Source organism: Stegostoma tigrinum, chromosome 7 (genome assembly GCF_030684315.1).
Source record: "Stegostoma tigrinum isolate sSteTig4 chromosome 7, sSteTig4.hap1, whole genome shotgun sequence".
In the NCBI taxonomy this organism is placed as follows: Eukaryota; Metazoa; Chordata; class Chondrichthyes; order Orectolobiformes; family Stegostomatidae; genus Stegostoma; species Stegostoma tigrinum.
The window spans coordinates 89,237,482-89,263,427 of NC_081360.1; the positions used below are offsets into that span (position 1 = coordinate 89,237,482).

At 40.1% G+C, this 25,946-nt stretch overlaps 1 protein-coding gene across 7 annotated transcripts in view; it reads right to left on the bottom strand.

The window, feature by feature from the left end:
• LOC125454088 (ras-related protein O-RAL) overlaps nt 1-25,946 on the bottom strand; it is a 106,640-nt gene that overhangs the window by 11,076 nt on the left and 69,618 nt on the right. For 5 of the 7 annotated variants that reach the window (XM_048534410.2, XM_048534408.2, XM_048534405.2 and 2 more), the window contains exons 2-3: nt 13,155-13,316; nt 9,125-9,333 (exon numbers count right to left, since the gene is read on the bottom strand). In XM_048534410.2, coding sequence (XP_048390367.1) covers nt 9,125-9,333; nt 13,155-13,268 — 323 coding nt within the window. In that variant the 5' untranslated portion in view covers nt 13,269-13,316. Of the gene's footprint in view, nt 1-9,124; nt 9,334-13,154; nt 13,320-25,946 lie in introns of all 7 variants that reach the window. The other 2 variants (XM_048534407.2, XM_048534406.2) reach the window with 1 other exon arrangement.

The following is a 25,946-nucleotide window of genomic DNA, read 5'->3' on the forward strand; positions in this document are numbered from 1 at the left end:
TAAGGGGCTAACTTTCAGAAAATGCAGAGCAGATGATTAGTGTTTATTCTTAAGAATAAACACTAAATTGGTCTTCAACATAATAAACCATGAGGATTGAAGACTAACATATTACTTGCCTTTCCAACTGCTCACAATTGCATGCTAGCTCAATGTCTTATGAAAAAGGTACCCAGATCCTTTGACACTTTCAACCCCCAATTTCCAATCAAGGAATATGCCTTTGTATTTTTCAAATATCTTCATATCCTATGTGAGAGAGGTTAGAGCTGATAAAGATAGTGTAGCATGGACAGAGCAAGAATTGTGCAAACAAGTTGAAAATACTGTGGGGCTAGGATTCAAATGTAGGTCAAAAAGAACAGGCTAACAGGTTTGTGGGATACAATGTAGGCCATGATATGGCACCACAATTTTAGATTAGCTAATTTTACAGTATGCAGATGACAGGCTGGTCAGGAGAACACAGCATTGTCTCAAGTAACAATAGGATAAAAAAGTGTTACTAGCAGCTAGATGGAGATGGAGAAGGAACAGGTGATGCCACAGATAGGAGTCAACAGTCTTTCGGATGTAAGAGATGTACGGTCAAAGTTCAAATCTGAAGTTAGTAGAGATGTGGAATGTGCTTTCATTGCTGTTATTCCCTAGATTCCGAAACTTCATACCCATGTAACTTGAAACTATTCTGACCTTCAGGACACTGGAGAATGTGCGCATCGCTATTCACATTAAGCAGTTTTGGGCTTGGTAAAACATGCTATTAGTTTGATCACCATGAGCAATTTGATTTGTGCTGAGGTACAATTTATTAATACTGCTAATTTTGTACTGTGTGGTTGAAAAAAGATGCTGAGATTGCAAGCAGTTTCTTTCAGCCTGCAGGATGGTTAGACGCAGCAGTGGAATCTGTAGCAACAGTATAGAACAAAATGCATCTCAAAATCAAAACGTGTTTTAATTTGGAGCAAAGATCAAAACTGAAATCTATTTTCTGCTCTCAGGTCGTCAATTCATAATCCAATCCAAATCAAGAAAAAGTCTTAAAATTCAGGTAATCAACATTACAGTATCCATGATCTAAAAATGTACAGCATTAGCCTCGGCGCTTTCACCTAAATGCTCACCACGTTTGATTTTAAATCAGTTCCAAGGAGGAAGTTTCAATGACTGAAATAGTAAAGGCTATAGCAAATGGAATTGCACTGACTTAATTTTAAGTGTTTCAAATGGAGTAATTAAAGTTTATATTTCCAGTATTATGACTTTTTTTAATTAACTGGAAGACAATCTGGAACACATTCCTCAACAGTAAAAAGTTCAGACCAAGTACTTTTCTGGAACACGATTCACTTATGTAATTTATCAACAGGATGATGAATAAGCAAAGCTTGAGTGTGTTGTAGTTTTGAGTATTTATAGTCTTGCATGTCCCGCCACACTCCAGGGACTTGAACACAACAATTAGTAGAAACTTCAGTGTATAATGAGGACTGCTTCATTGTGAAGTGCAACTTTGACGTCTAGGTGGATGTACAAATTTTTTTTTAATAAAAGAAATTCACTCACAGGATGAGGGTTTTGCTGGTTAGGCCAGTGCTTCTTGTCCAGAGGGCAGTTAAGAGAGTCACCCACATTCATGTGTCAGGGATCACACGAAGGCCTGACCAAGTAAGGATGGCTAATTCCTTCTCTAAAAGGAAATTAGTAAACCAGTTGGGTTCTTCCAACAATCAAAAATGAATTAGTGGTCACCATTAGACCCTTAATTCCAGATTTGTATTGAACTCAAATTTCACCATCTGCTGTGGCAGGATTCAAACCAGGGTACCCAGAACATTACCTGGGTCTCTGGGTTAACAGCCCATTGTTAAGTCCACTAGGTCATCATCCACCCAATATTCTATAACCTTCAAAGAGGAACAGACAAATTTTTCTAGCCAGTACCCATGTCTTAATCAAAAATACTGACCATCTGATCATTAATGTCACTTGCAGGCTTTGCTGCATACAAATTTCTATTCAACACAAAAGCTGTAACAAAAAATACAACAGGTTACAATATAAATACACAAGTTACAAGGCTATAGAGATCCAGCATGGCTACTTTACAATTGACGAAGTTATCCAAGTCATGCTTGTCAGGAACCAGTGTCATTTATAAAGTATAAATCCAATATGAAAATAGCTTTAAAGATTCAATTTACCAGAAACATAGTTTAGTGTACCATAAATGAAGCTAACAAGGGTGCAATCTGGCATACAGATGGTTTCAAAACAGACATACTGAAAAACCACAGGTAGCAGCAAAAGTTGCAGCTTGAGATAGACTGGTGGAAAGGACAGCATTTGATCTTCAAGTCCATATAAATGCTTTCACACATCTGCCATCTTTAGCATCGAGTCTAATCTCAAAGCTTTTGAGCTTTAAATGAACAGAACACAGTAAATCAAAGATTGTAATTGCAGCTCTTGAAAAACCCAATTCAATTCAGTTTATTTTAATTCAGTTTTTTTTGCAGAAGACAATTTGCCAGGCTTGGCTTCCCAGTCAGAGGAATTGTTCACTGCACCAAACAACAACATATGTCCTAGCAGGTAAGGAGGGAAGACTACTGACAGTGCTGTCCATTGAGGAAGCAAAGGTAAATCTCACTATTTCTCAAAACATAATTTAAAAAAAAGATCCAAGGTGAGAAAGAGAACTGTAAGAAAAAGAAAAGCAGTTTCCACGTTAAAAGCACATCTGAGATGTGATTGAGAATATCTTGCTAAATTTAGACAATATACTAATTCTTTACATCAACTAGACTCTTAGCTCAAAATATGCCCCTTCTGATTTTTTTTTTTAAGAAATGTAAGCTGTCTGTAAAGAGTTTCGGTAACCGTAACTCCAATTTGACAGAGTAGCATCAATGTTGTATTGCACCATCCTTTCATCTGCACAAGATGACTATAGAAGATGTGATATCCACTGGAAAAAGGAGCTCCAAATGGTGCACTTTTACTGACGGCTGATGCCCAATACACAAGAGACCATTGTTGCTACAAGTGCTGCATAGAAAGTAGTTATCAAATGTTGTGGGATTTCAGCAATGATGGTTATGGAGACACACCCCAGCCTACAGCTGAAGTCACCATTTTCCACTGCTAGCAGTCTTCCAGGTGCAATCATTGTTTAATGGCTCCATTTCACATTTCCAAGCATTTTGAAGCTAAACTTTGGACATTTTATTGGTTTGTTGACTACAGCTATTTCACCATTCAAAAGATTCTTAAACTGCATTTGGAAAATTGTGTACAGTTTTGTGTCCTATATTAAGGCAGGACGTGCTGGTCTTGGAGGGGATCCAGAGGTAGTTCACAAGGATATGACAGAGATTAAAGGACTCATCATACCAGGAGTAGTCAAGGACTCAGTTTGCATTTGAAGGTGAGGAGAGATGGGTCAGATTGAAACTTAGAATACTAAGAAGCTTGAATAGAGTGGATGTGGAGAAGGTGTTTCACTAGTACAGGAGGCTAGGGCTCAGGGGCACAGCCTCAGCGAAGGGATGATCCTTTAGAACTGAGTTGAGGAATTTCGTCAGCCAGAGGGTGCTGTATCTGCAGTACTCATTAACTTCACTTCCGTAGCCTTCTATGATATTTGAGATGAAGATGTATTCGTGATGAGTGAGGCGATCAAGGGTTACAGGGAGAAGGTAGGGCAATGAGGTTGAGAAAATTAACAGAACAGACTCAATGGGCTGAATGGGCTAATTTTGCTCCTATTATTTTATAGCACACAATAGTCTTCCATCATGCGAATGTGTCTAGGACTCCACTTGATGAATGCCAACCTACACTGGAAATATGACTGACACGTCTGTTATTTGAGATTGTTTTCCCAGGAGAACATCCAGGGTGTGCCACAAACTCCAGAAATTAAGCTGTTGAGCTTCATTTGACAGTTGAAATTTGCCTACATTTCACATCTGTACAAGGTTCGAGAACACCGGCAAAAGAGGCACAGCTGTCTTTCCTATTCTTGTAAGGGGTTTGGCATCAAAGGGGCAGAATGTAAATTCTGTTTCAAGAATCAGACATCATCCTGGACCCCAAAAGAAGAATTTGCTAATCACTTCCAGGGAAGTGTTATTTAAAGAGATCAGAGGCAGAGATGGGACACCTTGCTCCATGAACATGGTTTGCTTGATGCTGTTAGACAGCAAGTGATTATAGATGCAGAAAAGATAATTCCCAAATCCAAGTTTTTGTGCAAGTAACAAGTGCAGCATCATATGATCAGAGATCTTCTCTAAACAAGTGTTGTATTTGTCTATTTTCAATCCAGATAGTTTGAACAGCTTGCTGTCTGGCAATGGTATGCAAGTAGAGCCCTTCAATTTCTTTTCCAGGAAAGGCTTCCAGCTGTTTAGAGAAGACTATCATACGCAGATGGGAAATGGGATGTTTTTCATTCCATTCTTCACCTGGACGGTCAACTGATACCAACTTGTACAGTACAGTGCACGTGATCATAGTGGAAGAGACAAGACTAGGTTGCATGACAGTGCCCTGCTGACTTTGCTGAATGCTTCAATGAGATCTGTCAAGTAAACAGGCAAATTCTGCCATCCATGCTTTCTTTGTAGTAGGGACTGAGAGGTGATGTGTGTTGTAGATCTAATAGTTTATTTAGAAAAAACAAAATCACATTTGGCTCTTTCACACACTCCCATTTTTTAAAAGAAAGAAAATCACTGCCAGGCTCTCTGATGGTACAGGTATAGCTGGCCTGATAGCAGAGGGCTGACTTAAAATATTGTAGACCAGCCATAATCTTGATTCTCAAATGATTTATGCATATACAAATCATGCACAAGGATCCTGTACAGGTCAAATTTCAAAAGAAGTTGAAATTTCTGAACAAACCATTCATGTATTTGAACACTTATTAAACTTTACCATAACCTTCAATGCTCCAAACAACCCTGCTTAGTTTATGCATGTAACTAGAGGTCTTCCACACATGATCCCATTTCAAAGACTGGACACCCTATCTAAACAAGGTTGCCCAGAATTAGCTATAAATCCTCCATTTAAAATCTAAATGGATTACTGATTATTAAAAGGCTCAATGTACTTTTCTTGATTTTGTGCCGTTTACAATTATCTGCAAAGCCTTAATCCCATCTGCCCCAAAAGCCGTCTAAACTCATCCAAGCAATTAACAATCAAAGAGGGGGGACATCGCAACTGCACACTGCACACTCCCCTCCAAAAACAAAATTAGAAAATCTTTCATGCAGCACAGTTACTTGCTTCCAGCTCCTTGGTAAAATTTCATATCTGTACAGAAACTGCTTCTTCAGTTCCATGAGCTTCAAGTTTGCTTAAGTCTGTTTCTTGGTATATCAAATGCCGTTTAGGATGGAGTGTGACATAGTTGATTCTGTGACTAGGGACCCGATTTAAGTAGAGGAAACTACAAATGGTACAAGGCACAATTTGGCTATGATAGATTGAGGAATGTTAGAGGGATGATGGTGGAAAGGCAAAAGGCAATGACAAAGAGCACACAGGTGCACCACAATAATTTTTTTTTCCATTGCTGTCTAGTGCAAAAGTAAAACATGAAAGCTGGCCAAACCACAGCTTATAATGAAAATGAGAGAGAAGAGTGTATGAGATTCAGGAGGCAAATCTCAACCAGAAAAAAGACAGACCCAAGAAGTGGAAGCAGCTTACGAAGGAGGATAAAGGGACTCAAGGTGGAAAATAAAGTTAAGAGTAAGCGCAGGGAATAAAAAACTGTGGCAGTTTTGATTGGTAAGTGAAAAGAACAAAAAGATCGGCAAATACAAATATAGGTCCCTTACAGTCAAAAATCAGGGGAATTTTTAATTGGAGAACAATTTGTAACGGTTGACCAATTAAATACAGCAAACCTTTTTATTAACTGGCACCTATGGGATCAGGAGTGAGGTAGTTGATCAAAATATTTCAGACAATCAATCAAGGTGGCCACATAACTTAAAACCACACACTAAGGACGCGAAACATAATGCAGGGGTTATACACACTATTATAGCTTCACTTACAGCATGTATCACAAATAACAATGCAACATTGCCTTAATTAAAACTTGCCAGCAGGGAGCTCTCACATTCACACCCTCAGCTGACTACTCAGACACTACCGTATTTAAGAAATTGACTTAAAATGACAATTGTTCACATTTCACGTGAACATGTGATTGAAGTATGTTTACATGGAGGTAAGTTTAAAAACTAAAATTATTGGACAGAGCACAGTAAACTTTGCAGTATTTGAGGTATATAATTTTTGCTGGTTTAGTTGAGTGTGCCGGTTCATATGGTCCTGGTTAAAAGAAAGTTTGCTATGCATACTTTGTTCACAAGGGAGGACACAAAATATTAGAAATGTTGGGAGAAAACAGCGTTTGTGATGAAGGTATTGAAGGAAAGCAGCATTAGGATGGAAATGGTGCTGAGGAAATTGATGGGATTGAGGGCTGATAAATCCCCAAGGCCTGATAAACCACATTCCAGAGTACTTAAGGAAAGGCCTTAGATACAATGGATACATTGGTAATCATCTCCCAAAATTCAATATAAACTCTGGAATAGTTCCTACAGATTGGAGGGTGGCTAATGCAGCCCCGCTATTTAACAACCAAGGCAGAGGCATGGAAAATTAAAAACAGGAATAATGGACCAATCAGCCTGACAGTGGTCAGCAAAATATTCAAGTCCATTATCAAAAAAGTGATAACAATTGAAAAGCAGTGGCTTGTTCAAAATCAGAATGGATTTACAAAAGGGATACCATGTTTAAAAAACCTACTGGAGTGCTTCGAGGATGTATTTGGTAGAGTTGAAGGGGAGACAGTAGACATGGTTTGTCAAAAGCCTTCTGAAATTCACAAGTCCCTCAAGACAAGGTGTAAAATTACAATGCATGGTACTGGATGTAGTGTACTGAGATGGGTAGAAAATGGTGGACAGACAGGAAACAGAGCTCTAAGTGGGCCATTTTCCAAGTTGCAGGTAGTGAATAGTCAGGCAGCACAGGGGTGGGTGTTGGGGCCCTTCTATTCACAAAATAGCTTTTTGGATAAGGGAACTAACTGTAACATCACCGAATTTGCAGACTGCAAAAAACTGGGCAAACCTGAAGAGGATGCAAAGATGTTTTGGTGCAATTTGGACAAGTGGGAAAATACTTCGCAGACGTAGCATAATGTGGACAAATGTTAGGTTTCCACCTTAGGAGTGGAAAAAAAAACAGGAAGGGAGATTATCTGAATGGCTACAAATTGAGGCAGTGGGAGGAAGTGTGTAGTGAGACCTGGGTGTCCTTGTAGACCAGTTGGTAAATTTACACACACAGGTGCGGCAGGCAGTAAATGCAGCAAATGATATGCTGGCCCTCAAAGAGCAGATTGGAGTACAGAGCAGTGATGTCTTGCTTCAATTATACTGGGCATTGTTAAGAGATACTGTGTGCAGTTTTGCTCTCCTTATCTGAGGGAGGACATTCTTGCTAGAGATGGAGTGCAGTGAAGGTTTACCATACCGATTTCAGGGATGACAGAGCTGACACGAGGGGCTGGATGAATAAATTAGCATATTTACTTGGGTTCAGAAGAATGGATGAGATTTCTCAGAAACCTATTAAAAACTCAAACAGGTCTAAACAGAGTACACATAGGAAGAAAGTCCGTTATGGCAGGAGAGCCCAGAAACTGGGGTCACACTTTAAAGGATACAGGGTAAATAATTTCAGACTGAAATAAGAAGAAACTTCTTCAACCGGAGTGGTGTACCTGTGAAATTCTTTACCACAGAAAGCAGTTGAGGCCAAAAACATTGCATGATTATTTAAATCCAAGTTAGATACAGCACTTTGGACTAACAGGAACAAAGGATATGAGAAAAGCAAAAACTGACTGACTATTTAGTTGGAACAATCAGCCTTGATCACAATGAATGGCACAGCAGGCTCAAAAAAGGTCTGAACCCCTACTTCTGCTCTATTTTCTACACTTCTATTGAAAAGGCCAGATACAAAACATCAACTACATTACCTCAGTCATTTATAACCAGTATACTGCCAAGTGAACTTGAAGTGATGTATTCAAATCAGCATTCTCATGTAGTATAAAATGTTGCTTGCCCTTTACATTGAAGACTCTTATATTTTTGAAGATAAGACAGCGTGCAAGATGAAAAGCTTCGATAAAAATTTGCTTTCTAAGCAATACTCCAGCCTCTATTTCATTTCAATCTAATTTTGGTCAACTAGAAAGCAATAACTTTGTATGCCACCTCCAAAATATGTAAAATAAAAACTGTTCTGAAAAATATTCCCAAAGCAAACAGTAGATGTGCCACTTTGCAAAGTCTTTGCACAGGAAAGAATTCACTAAATAACATTAAAAAGTGCCCCTGTAGTTGATAATAATCAGATGTTGTACTTAATATTTTGAAATTATGTGCTGCCAGATCATACCGATGCATATCTAGAGATTAGGCAAACTGGAGACTGTATTTAAAAGGAGCTCCAATTCTACAACATGGTTGCCCTTTACAGAATTTAAACAAAGGAAACAGGCCGGCTTAAAAATTGTAGCATGATACCACCAGCCACTATTCCATATTAGTTCTCTTAGCCATATCTGATAGGTTTTTCTTGCACTGCATGGTCCCTTTAACACACGTGCACACCTTACACCACTAACGCCTGGCCTCTTTGTTCCTTGCATGAGACTCATTTGCTATGTAGATACAAAAAGAAAGTATGAAACACTGCCAGAGCGCATTAAGGATTCTTCACTTATTTGTTCACCTTGAATCACAATCAGATAATTTCAAACTTGCATTCCAGGAACATGACATCGCTTTCAGCTTTACTTCTTCTTGAAGGACATTTCCTTGCTCCGAACCTCAAGAAGAAATGAAATAGTGGCTTAATGTTGCTCTTCATTGCAAAATGCTACCATACAATGCATTTGCAACACTTGCAATGAGAACTCTATGACTGAAAATAATGCACAACTTTACAGTAGAGAAGAGCTTCCAAGATAACAAGATAGAGTCAGTTACCAACTACCTACCTAAATTCTACAGTAGCTGTAAATGATTCCTGTTCAGTTATTGAAAAGACGCAGAGAAAACCTTCTCCACTGCGGAAGTAATTATCCCGAATGGCTGCATAGTCCTCCTGTCCAGCAGTGTCCAAGATATCTATCTGGACCTCCTCGCCATCCAGAACAACTTTTTTCCTGTAACTGTCAGCTTTAGTAGGCTCATAGTCTTCCACGAACTGAAATGGAAATATTTAAAAAGCACAAACAATTAAGCTGAAACTTGCAACTGAAAAGATTTTTTCCCTTTCCAAGTTAAACATTATTTCTGTTCTCTTACCTGAAGGAGTGAATTTTTGAAGCGCACAGTTTCATGAATACCTCATATCAATGGCTATCAGTACAATCAGGCCTACCACAAGCATTTCAGTGTATTTGTTCCCTTAATGCCTAGTGCAAGTCTTCCATATCAGGAGTTATATTTATGACCTGCCTTATATACTTTGCATATTGCTCATATAGATGGCACTTTAGTTTTCATTTGGGTGGGCAGAGGTTGATGTCAGCAAGGACTGGGATAACAGATGGACAATAAACGTAGGAAAGTTTCCAGCAATTGCAGAGAACATTGGTGAGACTGCATCTCAAAATTTTGTATTTGGTTCTGGACTTGTTTTGGGGGAGTGGCCGGGGGGCGGAGGGTGGAGGGGGAGAAGAGATGTGGTCACATTGGAAGCAGTTCAGAGGAGTTTCACTTGGTTGATTCCTCAGTCTACATTAGATTTTAGAAGAATGAGAGGTAATCTTATTGAAACGCAAGATTCTATGAGCACTTGCTAATGTAGATTTTGAAAGGATGCTTCTTCTCATGGCAGTATCCAGCACTGGAGGAAGCTGATTAAAATTAAGTCATCATCCATTCAAGTTAGAACTAAAAAGAGTTGTTCTCTTAAAAACATCTCTCTTTTGAATTCATTCCACAGATTAATGGAAGTTGGATCTTTGAATATATTTAGGGCAGATTTGTGATTGAGAATAGAGTCACAATAGAACAGGCAGGAAAATGGCACTGAGCACACAACTCAAATGAACCAAAGCCTTAAATGGTAGATCAGGCTCAAAATGAGCCAAATGGACTACTCCTGCACCTATTCCTATGATCTTAGCTTGTGATGGGAAGTCCCAGTAGTAAGGGGATGGGGGAGGAGAAGAGGAGAGGGTGGAAGAGAAGGAGAGTGAATGGTTCAAACTTGGAGTGAACTGTCCACAAGCGTACTGGGGGCATGCTCAATTGATGCATTCAAAAAGAACACTGGATGGTTATTTCACTTAAACAAGTGTGCTGGGTCATGGGGAAAAATGCAAGAGTTTGGCATGAAGTAAAAAATGTTCATACAGCCCATGTAGACAATGGGCTGAATGGCTTCCTTCTACATTGACAATCTGTAAAAGGAGTAAGGAAAAATTCCTTTGTTCTGTAAAAGTAATAAAGAAATTTTCAGTACACACTACAGCAGAAGTGTTAATAGACCAGGAGAACAACATTTGATACTGCAAATGGCCTTTCCTGATCCTCAGTATTTTGGAGAACGTTTTAAAAAATCCAAGCCAAAAACACCAGATTGACAGCTGGAGAAACATTTGGGAAGCCTATGAATTTATACATGTCATCATTAGCCAGTGATATCTTTCATCAGAATTATAGGTGAGCACAATTTTTTTCTAGAAAACAAACCTCAATTGTCAGTATGTGTTCTCAACCTCCGAAAGGATTCCATGTGAATGAAACTGAATAGCCTCATTTCAGGTGCAAAATACTGGTTGCTCAAATTCACACGATGATCAGGCAGATCATGTCTTAGGAAATTACATATAAAACGTGTTACGCTGATTCAGCAGAGGGTGCTCTTCTGAAGCAGAGAAAAGCAGCAGAAAAGCAAAAGCTTTCTTTTCACAACATTACATATGTTTATCTGCATAATTCACCCGGGCAGTGCCCAATACTGGCACTAAGTGAAATATTTCTTAAGTAAACATCAGTACCTTCCATAAACAAGAAGTGAATAGACCCCTCTAAAACCACCAACCAGAATACACTTGATGTCAAGAGTACATAGCTGCTTAAAGCAGTTAGAGCAAAACTTCCAATCAAGAACATAGAACAGTACAGCGCAGCACAGGCCATTTGGCCCATGACGTTGTGCCGACTATTATCCCACTAAGATCAAACTACCCTGTATATCTTACATTTTACAATTATCCACATCTATCCAGGAGTCGCTTGAATATCCCTAATGTATCTGCCTTCACTACCACCGCCAGCAGCACATTCCACACACCCACCACTCTGAAGAACCTACGTCTGACATCTGCCTTATACCTTCCTTCAAATCACCTTAAAATTATGCCTCCACATGATAGTCACTTCCACCCTGGGAAAGAGTCTCTGGCTGTCCACTCTATGCCTCTCATCTTATCACTTCTTTCAAGTCACCTCTCATCCTTCTTTGCTCCAAATGAGAAAAGCCATAGCTCCCTCAACCTCTCCCCATAAGACCTGCCCTCCAGCCGAGGCAGCATCTGGTAAATCTCCTCTGCATCCTCTCTAACCAGAGAGAGATAGAACTGCAGCATAACCTCACAGCTCAAACTCAATTCCCCTGGAGTATCTTGTATTCAGATTAGAAAACGTAAAAGAAAACAGATGTTAACTATGGACGTAACAAGGTATAGAGCTGGATGAACACAGCAGGCCAAGCAGCAGAGGAGCAGGAAGGCTGATGTTTCAGGCCACGAGCCTTCAGAAAATGTTAACCACAAATAGGGATATTAAAATTGAAAATCAATTCAAAACAGAAGTGACATTTCAGCATTTGAGTTAACTGTAGGGAAACTGCAGGTTGGTCTAAGACCACAAATGTAGAAGTCAGAAGTTATTTAAGAGCACACTGAGGCAACCTTGAAAGGATTGGAGATAGAGTCATATAACACAAAAACAGATTCCTTGGTCCAACTCCTATGTGTCAACTAGACATCCCAATCTGATCTAGCCCTATTTGCCAGTATATGGTCCATATCCATCTAAATCCTTCCTACTCTCATACCCATCCAGATCTCACTTTTAAGTATTGTAAACATACCCACCTTCACCACTTCTGCTGGCTTGCTCCATACACACACCCTTTTCTGTATGGAGAGTTTACCCCTCAAGTCCTTTTTAAATCTTTGCCCTCTCACCTTAAACATGTGCCTGTTGTTAGGTTTGGATTCCCCATTGTCAGGAAAAGACCTTGGCTATTCACCCATTTCATGCCCCTCCATTTTAAGAGGATGAGGTCGCCCCTCAGCCTCTTACGCTTCATAGAAAAAATGCCCCAGCCTATTCAGCCTCTAATTAAACCCTCCAGTCCCTGCAACATCCTTGTAAATCTTTTCTGCAGCCTCAAGTCTAACATCATCCTTCCTCCAAAGTGTTTTGGAGATAACAATAACTGGTTGTCATGAGAAAATACCAACCCAGTTGAATAGTACTTGAAATAGGTTAAAACTGATAGGACATTGTTACTTGACGTTTGTGTTGGGATGCAATTTACCAAAATAGTTTTGGCCTACAAAGCTTTATGTATTGTGATGGACTCCATTATATCCACAGTAATCAACTTATTTTCAATTACAAGCAGTATTTCACATACATGCCTGTACTTAGTTATGCCATCTGCAGATAAAGTATGCCTAAGGCAGGCTACGAAGCCAAAATTAAGAGGATAGATTGGTAATTTCTATTAGGACATTAGCTCCCTTTACAAACAAACCACAAAACCATCCTCAACAAAAACTGCTTACACATATTGAAAGTTTATTTTTCTGGCCTGCCTTTGAATTTCCTAATTTAAAACTGAAGGGGAACACTGCCCCTTTACAAGAGGATTTAATACGTAAATATTGGGCCTAGGCAGTGCTTGGCACTTCAATCTAAATTAACTCGTGCAATAATTTAGCAGAAACCAGAGTACAAGAGATTCTACTTTTCATTATAAACGCAAAGAAAATAATCTCTTACCTCATCATACATGAACTGCAACGTTAGTGCTGACTTGCCTACGCCTCCACTGCCAACCATTATCACCTTGTGTAGTGCCAATGAACTCTGATTCTTGTTCTTGTTAGCTGCCATTTTCAACCAGATTGTCAAAATGGATTAGTAGTGCTTGATTGGTAAGTTCTGCTGAGTAGAAAAGCATTTTGATTAGTTTGTACAAAAACTGTGGAACTCTAGTTTTTTTTAAAAGAAACTTAAAAACAGTAAGGGGCAACCACATGGTAGATCTGACAGCATGTGAAGTACTGAAGCAGTACAGATCAGCTATTTATTCAGGACCTTTTAAAAATACAGATAGGCGTTACACTGCTATAGAATAGCAACACAAGAAATCCGCTTGTTCCAGTCAACTTGGACTAATCATCTCAAAATTTAGATGAATTAAGTTTTGAATATATGAATTCTTCAAACATAAATTACAACGCAAGTTCAAATGGGGCTACAAATTTAAGTTTCAGATATGTATCAAAGAAGCGAACCAGAATTTCCCGCTTGATTCAACTCGCAAATTAACCAAAGACTTAAATTCTTTGAATTACACTTAAAGCAATTTAAAGATTGTGCACACTCCAAGTCATTCTGGTCATTTAAAATCAGACATTAAAAGAACAGTTCCACTAATGTAATATGATGTCAGTGCATTAATTTGACAATTGTTCACAATCTGTAGTACATGATAGATTTATATATCATAATGCAACTTACTCAGAATACTAAACTGAAATGCTTGTGTTAATCACAATAGAATTAATACTCTTGCTGCAAAAAAGTGAATGGAAACTCAATATTGAGTTGAGTTATCAGTATCAATAACTTGCTAGAGTCATAATTGGTAGAAAAAAAAAGACAGTGTGCTTAAATCAAGATAGTTTCTGATAATTTCAAGGATAGAATGATTACAAACCACCTAGAACATGATATTCAAGTGCAAAATGAACACTATGTTAGATTGCAATTCAAGCACTGGTTCCTTCTCTGGAATGCAAAGTATGAAGATGTTTTTCTTGCGCAAGAACTATTAGATCATAGAATAGCTGAGTACAGAAAGAGAAATTTCAACCCATCAAGTCTGCACTAGATTGGTTGAAAGTCAAACTGGCTGGTCCCACTCATTATTCCCCCAAGTCTGTATTAAACCCAGTCTCCTCCAAAGATTATTTAATCCATATTTCCCATCCACTCCTGGTACTTTAGGCAGCGAGTCAAAAATTTTGTCTTGTTCTTCTCTAAGGATAAGAAACCCAAATGTCTCAGTCTATTCCCACAACAGTAATCCTTCACTGGAAGGAGTCTCTGCAACCTCTTCAAAAAGGGTGCAGACACTTGTCCTAAGGATCAGAACAGGACAAAAAACCCAGATGGGGGTCAGTCCAGTATTTTATATAGGCACTTCAGCAGAGAACTGCAAGCTTTTCTATTGGCTGGTTGAAAGGTAAAAGTTAATTGTCAGACTCTTAGTGACAGACAGCTCCATTATTGGAAAGAAGAACTTGTACAAACAACTATTGGTTGGACAAAACCACGTTGGGAGTCATCTTGAACACAAGAAAATTCACTCCAGTAGCTACAATAGACATGTCTAGGTGGAATATTGTCAAGGTGCATTCAGTCCACAAAAGGCAGTACAAGTTGCAGAGTCAATTTGTCTCTATCATGAGTGACAGACAAACAAATCAATATAAGCACGTGCTGAGGGTCTAACCAAAGTAATCCAAAATTATACAAATTAATTAGGGTAGAGAGATCATACCAAGTTATCAAGATGACGGAGCTCATTAAAATAAAACTGTTAAGGAAGATAAGATCCAAAACAGTAAGATTGTGGTTGAGGTAGTCTTCATGGGTACAAAACTTGGCTATTTGTTTCTGCACCACAATTCTATACTGTGTATCTTGAAGGCTGCATTGGAGAATGCTTACCCTATACCCCCCTCTTGTCACTGTCAAATAACCACTATGCCTTAAACAGACTACTGTCTTCCTGAAGACTGGGTGGTTTCTGCGAATGTGGAACGCCACACAACCTTGCCATGGCAACCTCTAAAACATGTCAGATTGATAACAAGGATTACTACCACACGCAAACACCATCCACTACATGCATGGCAAATATTCATGTGACTCTGCCAAATGTTGTCTACCTCATACTGCAGACAAGGATGCCCCAAGGCATAGTACATCAATGAGACCATGCAGATGTTATAGCAACAAATGAATGGACCCCACACAACAACTGCCAGTCAGGAATGTGCCCTCCCAGGTGGGAAACACTTGAGTGATCAAGGACATTCAGCCTCCGATCTTCAGCTAAGTGCCTTCCAAGGTGACCTTGGAGATACACAACAATATAAATCACCAAGCAGTAACAGACAACCAAGTTCCGTACCCATCGAGATGGCCTCATGTCATGCCACATGCAACCCCAACATACTGTTCTGTAACTATAAACTCTTCCTTGCGGTCTTATTTTAACACTGTCACCTTGAAAAGTTGTGATCTGTCTTAGTTTGTAGATATTTGGATTACTTGCTCCTTTGATTAGGCCCTTGGCATGCAACTCATAGCCATCATGTCACCCCAGGTTTGCCTCCAACATCACCTTATTTTTAGTTTCTTGTAATTATCTCTACTTCAAGTAATTGGTTTATAGGTCATCACTTCACTTATTCAGCTGTTGACACTTTACTCAATTTCTTTATTGATCACCTGAGATTTACTATTTGACACTTCACTCACACCATTTGTATGACCTTTTGATCTCTGCCCATTGATCTCTAAATTCTGTGCCTATATGCTTTTCTTCCCCTACTTCACCTGAAGAGGCAGCACTTTGAAACTAAATCCACTAGACTTTAACCTGGTGTCGTGAGGCTCATCTTTGGAGAAACGACGAGAACAGCTGCAAGGTAATGAAGCCTGCAGTGGAAGACAAAGACAAAGACAAAGTTTTCAAGTCTTTGTGGTAGTAAGAACTGCTGATGCCGGAGTCAGACATAACAGTATAGAGTTGGAGGAACAGGAAAGCTGAAATTAGAGATAGTGAGAACATGGGTAATTGGATCTGAGTCCAGTAAAAGATCAGCCATGATCTTATTGAATGGCAGAGCAGGGGCAAAGGGCCAAACGGCCTACTCCTGCTCCTAGCTCTTATGTTCAACCCAAAATGTCGGCTTTCCTCCTTCTGACGCTGCCTGGCCTGCTGTGTTCCTCCAGCTCCACACTTCAGGTCTTCCTACTGTTTGAGTGGACTGCTCATCCAGAACAGAGAGAAATATATTCTATGACTTTCAGAAGGCAGTTGAGGGAATTTATTGCTGTATTCAACCCTGAACTTTTTTTTAAAAACGATGTTACTTGTTTTTGTGTTACTTTGGCTGTGAAAAGGTGCGCTGCCCACAAAAGTTCTTAATTACCTGGATGTTGATTTGAAGGCGAGTATTAATGATTCTTTCCTCTAAATTCTGCTGATATTAAGCAAACTTTTATATTCAGTCCACTTTACACATGAGAGGGAAAACCTTTCCTAAAAGATGACTAAACATTGTCAGAACCACAGCATTGTGAAAATTAGATTCCCTTCAAATGCCTAGTATCTAGTGACAGACTCCACTTCAACCCTAGAATGATTGACACAAACTTTGGCATCACAATTACACAACTGCTATCTTACCAAAAGCTATAAGCAATTGAAAAACTCAGTGGATTCAACTGAACAACTGAAGCATTTAAAGTTTCAGAAGAGTCTTTTTTGCAAGTAGTTCTGCTCCTACACCTTTGTTGCTGTTGATTAAAATCCATATGGTAAAGTGAGCCATCACTGCCAACCACATATTTAAATCTTAAAGGCAACCAGTGGTAGGAGTTTGCCATGACTTTAGATTATATTATTTTGATGCAATATTTCCTTATTCAATAAAACGCAAACAAAAAAAAGCAACAAAGCCAGCTCAAAAAGGTTGTGGAATTCCAAGCATGTTCTGGCAAATACTTTTGAAGTGACATTACTGCTTTTGGGTTAGCATGTGGCAACTAGTTACTGCGCAGGAAGATCCCACACTGAAATATTGGTCAAATCAATAGCCTTAGGTCACAAAAGTTCAATATCAAAATCAATATCAAAGTCACCTTGGACTGTTTATCTGTAGATCTCTGAAGGTGGAAGGGCATGTTAGAAGGGTGGTGAAAGAGACAGAAGGGTCAGACTGCCTTCATGAAATCAAAGAATAGATTACAAAAACAGGGGAGTTTATTTGAGACTTGTATAGAATGTTGGTGCAGCCACTATTAGAATATCATGTGCATTTCTGGTTGCCACATTACAGAAAGACTGACTACGCTGGAGGCAGCATACAGAAAATTCACCAGGATGCTGCCTGGGATGGAAAATTTAAGCTGAAGGTAAATAGGCTTGGGTTGTTTTTCTGGGAGCAGAGAAGACAGGGGACAATCTGACTGAATAAGATTTTAGGGGAACAGATAGAGTGGGTAAGGAGCAGCTGCTCCCCTCTGCTGAAGGGGCCAGAACAAGGGGACAGGTTCAAGCTAAGGGGCTGGATGTTTAAAGGGGAAGAAGAGTAAAACTTTTCTTCTAACCCTGAGTGTGATGACACTCTAGAACATGCCACCTGAGAGAGTGGTAGAGGTGAAATGTCTCATTCTTTAAAATGTCTTGATCACTTGATATCTTAACATTCAAGGCTATGGTCCAAGTGCTCATAGTTGCCGTAAATTGGACTGAGTTGAAGGTCAGGTGTTTGTGTGTCAGTGCAGTGTTAGGTTTGTTTTTCAGAGATCTTCATGGACTTGATGCAAGAGAGAAAGACACTGACTTGGTTACAAACCACAATCCTTTATTATTAAGCAATTACAAGCTGCGGAGGATCGCTGTACACAACCCAGAACAGAGTGCTGAGTATTGTGAGTAATTCTCCCTGAACAGGGGACAGTCCCCACTTTTATACGCTTGGAACTGGCAGATACATAAAGCAATTACTACATCTGAGAACAGAACATAGAACAATACAGTGCAGAACAGGCCCTTCGGCCCTTGCCGATCTGTGAACTAATCTAAGCCCACCCCCCTACACTATCCCATCATCATCCATATGCTTATCCAAGGAATGCTTAAATAGCAGAATACAGCTTTGATCAAAGTGTATGATAACAGGATGAGATTTCAAGTGGTGACAACTGCCTGGCTTGATCAAAGGTCACTGGCCTGGCCATTTCAGCAGAAACAGGGGTAGGTGGCAATGTGGAGGTACAGCCATTAAGATTACAGAGCTTAATGCTTTTTGTGTTTACTGATCTTTTACGCCCCTACATGTTTGTTTCACACCCAATCCTATTTGGGCAGGAAGTTGAGACAGTGTTCACATACCCCTGTATGAGGAGAGAAGGAGCATAAAAATTCATGGGATGTTAACCCATTAACATCTCAGCAGAATCAATGGGGTGAAAGGCATCTTCTGCACTGTATGATTCTGTGACTTCATGGGAATTTTCTCCAACATGGTTCCTACCTGCTATCCATAGCTTGTCCCAGTGCACACAAGTAGGTGGGAAGTTTGTGGAAACAAATCATGTTTTAATTTAAATTTAGATAACAGGCATTGTGTAAGTCTAAAAAATGCACACAGTTAAAAAGACTTAAAGATGAAATACTGGGGGCGAGAGGGGGGGCAGTGCTACAGAGAATCTGTAGGAAAATCTGAGTCTTTGCACAACCAAATATTTTAGTTCCACAATCACAAAAGAGCTACTGCTGACACTTCAATAGCTGCATACCAAATGCTTCAATAATCAGTGTACAAGTTGAAAGTTTGATAGCTACTCTAAAGAGATTGGAATTTCCCTATGCCTATTGGAAATTCTCAAGCTCTGACAATCTAATTACGTTCTATTTATAAACTCCCTTTCTTATTCTCAGATGTACTTAAGTGCTTCCTGTCCAATTAATTACTTCTGAAGTACACTTCAAAGCAATGCTCTAACATACTGGCACTCCTTTGATTCTGAGCCTCCATGATTTTATATTGCTTCAACTCAGCCAACCCTGCTTTTTGCAGTCAAGGCCTTGAACTTCAGAATTCACAAGCTATAGCAAACATTTTTCCCCCCCATCTTTCTTTCTTCTATTAGTACACTCAATCCTACCTCTCACTGAGGATGATCACCCCCATATCTCCTTACATGGCTGATTATCTAAAAGGCACTATCAAAACAAAATTTAAAATATTTTCATGCATAATACTTTTTTAAAAAAGGTGCTATACAAACACAAAACTGTTGCTGGGAGGGAACTCCATGCTACTTAGTAAAGAAAGAAACATTCTAGCCTAATGTAGGACTTTGAGGAGGCAAGCAACTGCAGACATTATGGGCCATCATTCTCATGGAGAAGGCTGCTGGTTTTACTGAGGTGTACACAACCATGGTGGCTGACTGCAATAAGTAACTGTAATCCATCCTAAGGTTGGCATAGGCTTGAACTATTGTGCAACAATGGTGGAAAAGGCATACAACACATTAAGCAAATGTCTTTGGTGGTGTCAAGTGTTGGGTGGCTGTACTCAGCAAGATGAGCAGACATTCCACTCATCTTTGCTTGTAGCCACTACTACAATGACATCAGACATAGTTTGGTCGCACTTGCGTAATTAAACTGCTCCCGTCACAGACCAAATAAAGTGGGGGGAGAAAAGTGCTTGACTCTCAGGATCTTTCATGTTCCTTTGGGAAATGATGGATCAACCCTCCCAAATTACTGCATTGAGACATCAAGTCAGTGTACTCCATGCTGATCAAGTGAGGGTGGAGCAAATGTTAGGGCCACTTACAGTTTCATAAGTTAGTTGAACAGGTTTACTCTTCTGGATTTGAATTTCCTTTTCATTTTCCTTGTGTTAAGTAGTCCCAAGGAGTTGGCAGTAAGGTTTGACATATAGCGAATACTAGAATTACTAAACAGGTCTGAAAATCTGTCCACAGAGAACTAAAGTTAACATTGAGTTGATGACCTTTCATCAGAAATCGAATAACGTATTGGGAAAAACAGATTTTAAAGCAGACGTAATTAAATGATAAGGAATGGTCACACATGCAACATAATGGTAATGTGACAAGTTGGGGGCCAAGATGGGTTTACAGAAGATGAAATTGACAAGAGCAGAAAAAGCAAAAGCCATAGTCTGTACAAGATGGCAGCAGTGGTTGTGCTCACATATTGCTAGAGTTCAGCAAATCTGAAAACTTGGACACTGTTAGCTTTTGTTTTCTTATTCATTCACAGAAAGTGGATTTTTTTTGGTTGCTTACCCCCCAGTTTCTCTTAACCATGTCATTCAGATCTGGAGTTACACATGGGGACATAGAACAGAAAAGTGTACAGCACAGGAACAAGCCTGTCAATCCATGATCTTAGGCTGAACATGATGCCCAATTAAAACAATCTTCTGCCTGCCCTTGGTCCACATTCCGCCAGTCCTTGCGTATTCATGTGCTTATCTCAAAGGCCCTTAAACAGCCTCTGCCCCCACCTCCACCACCACTCCTGGCAGTGCATTCCAGACTCTTACCCCTGTAAAATAACTTTCCCTTCATCTCCCTTAAAACTTTGTCTCCTCACTTTAAATGCATACCCTGTAGTTTTATGCATTCCAACTCTGGTAAAAAAAAATTGACTGCCAACCCTAAATAGAGTGTGAGGCTGGGTGAACACAGCAGGCCAAGCAGCATCTCAGGAGCACAAATGCTGACATTTCGGGCCTAGACCCTTCAGAGATGTCAGCGTTTGTGCTCCCGAGATGCTGCTTGGCTTGCTGTGTTCATCCAGTTTCACACTTTGTTATCTAGGATTCTCCAGCATCTGCAGTTCCCATTATCTCTGACTGCCAACCCTATTCTAAATTTCTATCAAATCTCCCCTCAGCCTCTGCTCCAGAAAAAAAAAGTTTGTCTAGCTTCTACTTGTTACTCATACACTCTAATCCAGGCAACATTCTGGTAAACCTCTTCTGCATCCTCTCCAAAGTCTCCACATCTTTTCCGTAATATGGCAACCAGAATTGAACACAATACTCTAAGGGTGGCCTAACCAAAGTCTAAAAGCTACAACATGACATCCTGGCTCTTGTACTCAATTCCCTGACCAATAAAGGCCAGCATTCCAGAAGCCTTTAACACCCCATTTACTTGCATGGCCACTTTCAGGGAACTATGGATTTGATCCTTCTGTACATTAATGCTGTTCAGGGTTCTGCCATACTATACTTTTCCCTAACATTTAATTTCCAAAAGTGCAGCACCTCACAATTACCTGCATTAAACTCCATGTGCCATTTCTCCACTCATATCTGCAATTATGCTCTCTCCCACTATATCCTTTGGCAACCTTCTACATTATCCACAACTGAACTGATCTTTGTATCATCTGCAAACTTACTAACCCACCCATACACATTTTCATCCAAATCACCTATATATCACGGAGGTACCAATACTGATCCAAGGTACACAATTAGACCTCCGGCCAGAAAAAATAACAACCTTCCACCACTACTTTCTGCTTTCTATGGGCAAGCCAATTCAGAATGCATGGGCCCCAGTTACTGTGTATCGCATTCATCTTAATCTTCTAGGTGAGCCAACCATGTCGAATCTTGTCAAAAGTCCTACTAAAATCCACATAGGCAACATCTACTGTTCTCCCCTCCATCACTTTTTGTCAGCTCCTTGAAAAATTCAATCCAGTTGATAAGATATTACCTACCCTGCCCAAAACCATGCTGGCTGTCTCTAATTAGACCATGCTTTTCCAAATGCACATAAATCCTAACTAATTCCTTTCATTAGCTTCCCAACAACCAATGAGAGCCTTACTAGTCTACAATTTCCTGGAGTATGCTTATTTTCTTTCTTGAAGACAGGAACAACATTAGGTACTCAACTAGACCTCCAGGGCCTCTCCAATGGAGAATGAGGATAAAGAGATACTGGTCAAGGCCCCAGAAATCTTCTCTTGCCTCTCAATAACCTGGGGTACTACCTATGAGGGAGCAAGCTATGCTAGATCTAGTCTTGTGTAGTGAGACAGGAATAATTAATGATCTCACAGTTAGGGATCCTCTTGGAAGCAGCGATCGCAGTACAGTAGAATTTAAAATACAGATGGAGTGTGAGAAGGTTAAATCCAGTACCTATATCCCATGCTTAAACTAAGGAGACTATGAAAGAACAAGGGGGGAGTTAGTTAAGGTAAAATGGGAGCAAAAACTTTATGCTAGGTCAATTGAGGAACAGTGGAGGACTTTCAAAATGATTTTTCACAGTGCTCAGCAGAAGTATATTCCAGTGATAAGGAAGAACTATAGGAAAAGAGACAGCCAGCCATGGATGCCTAAGGAAATAAAAGGAAAGTATCAGATTGGGAAAAAAAACACAAAAAAAAGCAAAGAGCATTGGGAAACTAGTAGACTGGGAAAACTTTAAAGGCCAGCAGAAAGCCACAAAAAAGTTAAAGTAAAGTAAGATAGATTATGAGCGTAAACTAGCTCAGAATATAAAAACAGGCAGCTAAAGTTTCTATAAATACGTACATCAAACAGTGGCAAAGGTAAACATTGGCCCCTTAGAGGATGAGAAAGCCAAATTTAATAACTGGGAGTGAGGAAATAGCCGAGACATTAAACAGTTATTTTGTGTCAGTCTTCATTGTGGAAGACTCAAAGAGCATGCTGAAAACCAATGGCAAGTTATAGCAGGTGAGGACCCAGAAACTATTATCACTAAGGAAGCAGTGCTGGGCAAGCTAATAGGGCTAAATGTAGACAAGTCTCCTGGCCCTGATGAAATGCATCCCAGGGTACTAAGGTGAACTGGAGGGGGTGGGGAAGAAGACAGCAAATGCACTAGTAATTATTTACCAAAATTCACTGGACTCTGGGGTGGTTCCCACAGATTGGAAAACAGCCAACGTGATGCCACTGTTTAAAAAAAGGAGGTAAACAAAAAGCAGGTAACTATAGGCCAGTTAGCTTAAGTTCAGTAGTGGGGAAAGTGCTTGAGTCTATCATTAAGGAAGAAGTAGCAAGACGTCTGGATATAAATGATCCTATTGGGAACACAGCACGGGTTCATGAAGGGTAGGTCATATTTAACTAATTTGGTGGAATTCTTTGAGGACATTACTTGCATGGTTGACAATGGGGAACCTGTGCATGTGGTGGACCTGGATTTCCAGAAGGCATTTTACATACCAAAGGCTGCTACATAAGATGAAGTTGCACAGTATTCCAGGTAATGTAGTGGCATGGATAGAGGATTGGTTGACTAGTAGAAAGCAAAAAAAGAGTAGGGGTAAATAGGTGTTTTTTTTTCCTGGTTGGCAGTCAGTGGCTAGTGGTGTGCCTCAGGGATCAGTGTTGAGACCACAATTCTTTACAATTTACATAGATGATTTGGAGTTGGGGACTAAATGTAGTGTGCCAAAATTTGCAGTCGACACTAAGGTGACTGGTGGAGCAAGTGTGCAGAAGACACAAAGTCTATTCAGGGATATAAATAATCTAAGTGAGTGGAAAAGGTCTGGCAGATGGAGTACAATGTTGATAACTGTGAGGTCATCCATTTTGGTAGGAATAATAGCAAAATGGACTATGTTTTAAAATGGCCAAAAAAAAACTGCATCCAAATGCTGTGCAGAGGGACCTGGGTGTCCTTGTGCATCAATCATTAAAAGCAGGATTGCAGGTGCAGCAAGTAAATTATAAAGGCAAATGGAATTTTGTCTGCCATTGCTGGAGGGATGGAGTTTAAAAGCAAGGAGGCTGGATAGGGTCCCGGTGAGGTCACACCTGGGAGTACTGTGCGCAGTTTTAGTCTCCTTATTTGAGAAGAGATATACTAGCGCTGGAGGTGGTGCAGAGGAGTTTCACTCGGTTGATTCCAGAGTTGAGGGGGTTAGATTATTAGAAGCAACTGAGTAGACCGGGATTATACTCATTGGAATTCGGAAGAATGGAGGGGAGATCTTATAGAAGCAGAAGATTGTGAAGGGAATGGATAAGGTGGAGGCAGGGAGGTTGTTTCCACTAGCAGGTGAAACTATGACTGGAGGGAATCGCCTCAAAATAAAGGAAAGCAGTTGTCAGACTGAGGTCAGAAGGAACTTCTTCACCCAAAGGGTTGTGAATCTGTGGAATTTTCTGTGCAGTGAAGCTACCTCACTGAATGTTAAGGCAAGGCTAGATAAATTCTGGAACAGTAAAGGAATTAAGGGTTATGGTGAGTGGGCAGTAAGTGGAGCAGAGTCTCAAAAAGATCAGCCATGATCTTATTAAATGGCAGGGCAGGCTTGAGGGGCCAGATGGCCTACTCCTGCTCACAGTTCTTATGTATCATCAGGTCCTGGGAACTTATCCACCTTGGTGCTCTTCAAAAAGAGCTAACACCAATTCTTTCTTGATACCAAAAAATGCGTTAGCATATTAGTTAGTATGGTCCACACAAATCTCACTAACATTCAGCTCCTTCTCTTGGGTGAATACCGATGCAAAGTAAAAAAGCGTGGAGCTGGATGAACACAGCAGGCCAAGCAGCATCTTAGGAGCACAAGGTTTCGGGCCTAGACCCTTCTTCAGAAAATGGGAATGGGGAGAGGATTCTGAAATAAATGGAGGGGGTTGGGGAGAGAGAAGAGAAGGCGGACCAACGATGGACAGAGGCGGAGGCGGAGGCGGAGGCGGAGGCGGAGGAGAAAAAAAGGGATATGTCCCCTCCCTACCTCTCTCCCCCACCCCCCCATGCTCTCCTCTATCCATCTTCGGTCCACCCACCTCCCCCCCTCCAGAGGATGAGAGAAATGTGGAATGTGCTGCCTGAGAGGATGGTGGAAGCATTATTCTTCCAAAATTTAATTATCTGGATGAATACTTAAAATGTCAGGGTGTAGTAGGCTATACACCAAGTGCAAGTAAACAGGATTAGTGTAGTTTGGTGTTGACATGGTAGGCAGAATTTGTTGTACACAAAGAGCCTATTTCTATGTTGTATGACTCAAGGATAGGGATGTGTATAGGATGTATGCATATATAACATATTCACACATACATGTACGGGGAAGAGTGCAATCTAACATCCCAAATAGTGGAGGACTTCAATTTCTTTCCACCTTATTTAAAAGTTTGAGATTTATGCCTGGCACTGCCTTTCAGTAACACAGGTGAAAGCACAGATCAATACAGAATTGGCCCATTGGCAGAAAGAAGGGGAGATAAGGAGTTCTCAGGTTGGCAACCTTTGACCAATAGGGCTCCACATGAATCAATGATGGGTCAACAACTGTTTACATTATATATCAATGATTTGGCAGAAGGAAGCATAGTACTGTAGCCAAACTTGCAGCTGAGAAATATTGGTGGAATGGCAATTGCAAAAAAGGATACAGACAGCTTCGAGATCTTGTTCGGATAAGCGTGCAAAAAGTTGGCAAATAGAGTTTGAGAAAAAATATTAAGTTGTTCATTTTGGAAGGGAGAACAAAAGATCAGGCTATTACTTAAATAGAGAAATAGTGCAGAAAACTCCAACACAAAGGGATGTGAGGGTACTTGTGCACAAAACACAAAAGCTAGCAGACGGGTGCAACAGTTAACCAGGAAGGCTAATGAAACATTGACCTTTTTTTCCCCTCCCAAGGAGTTGGAGTATAAGTAACCATATAAAGTGCTGGTGAGACTAATCTGGAGTATTGAC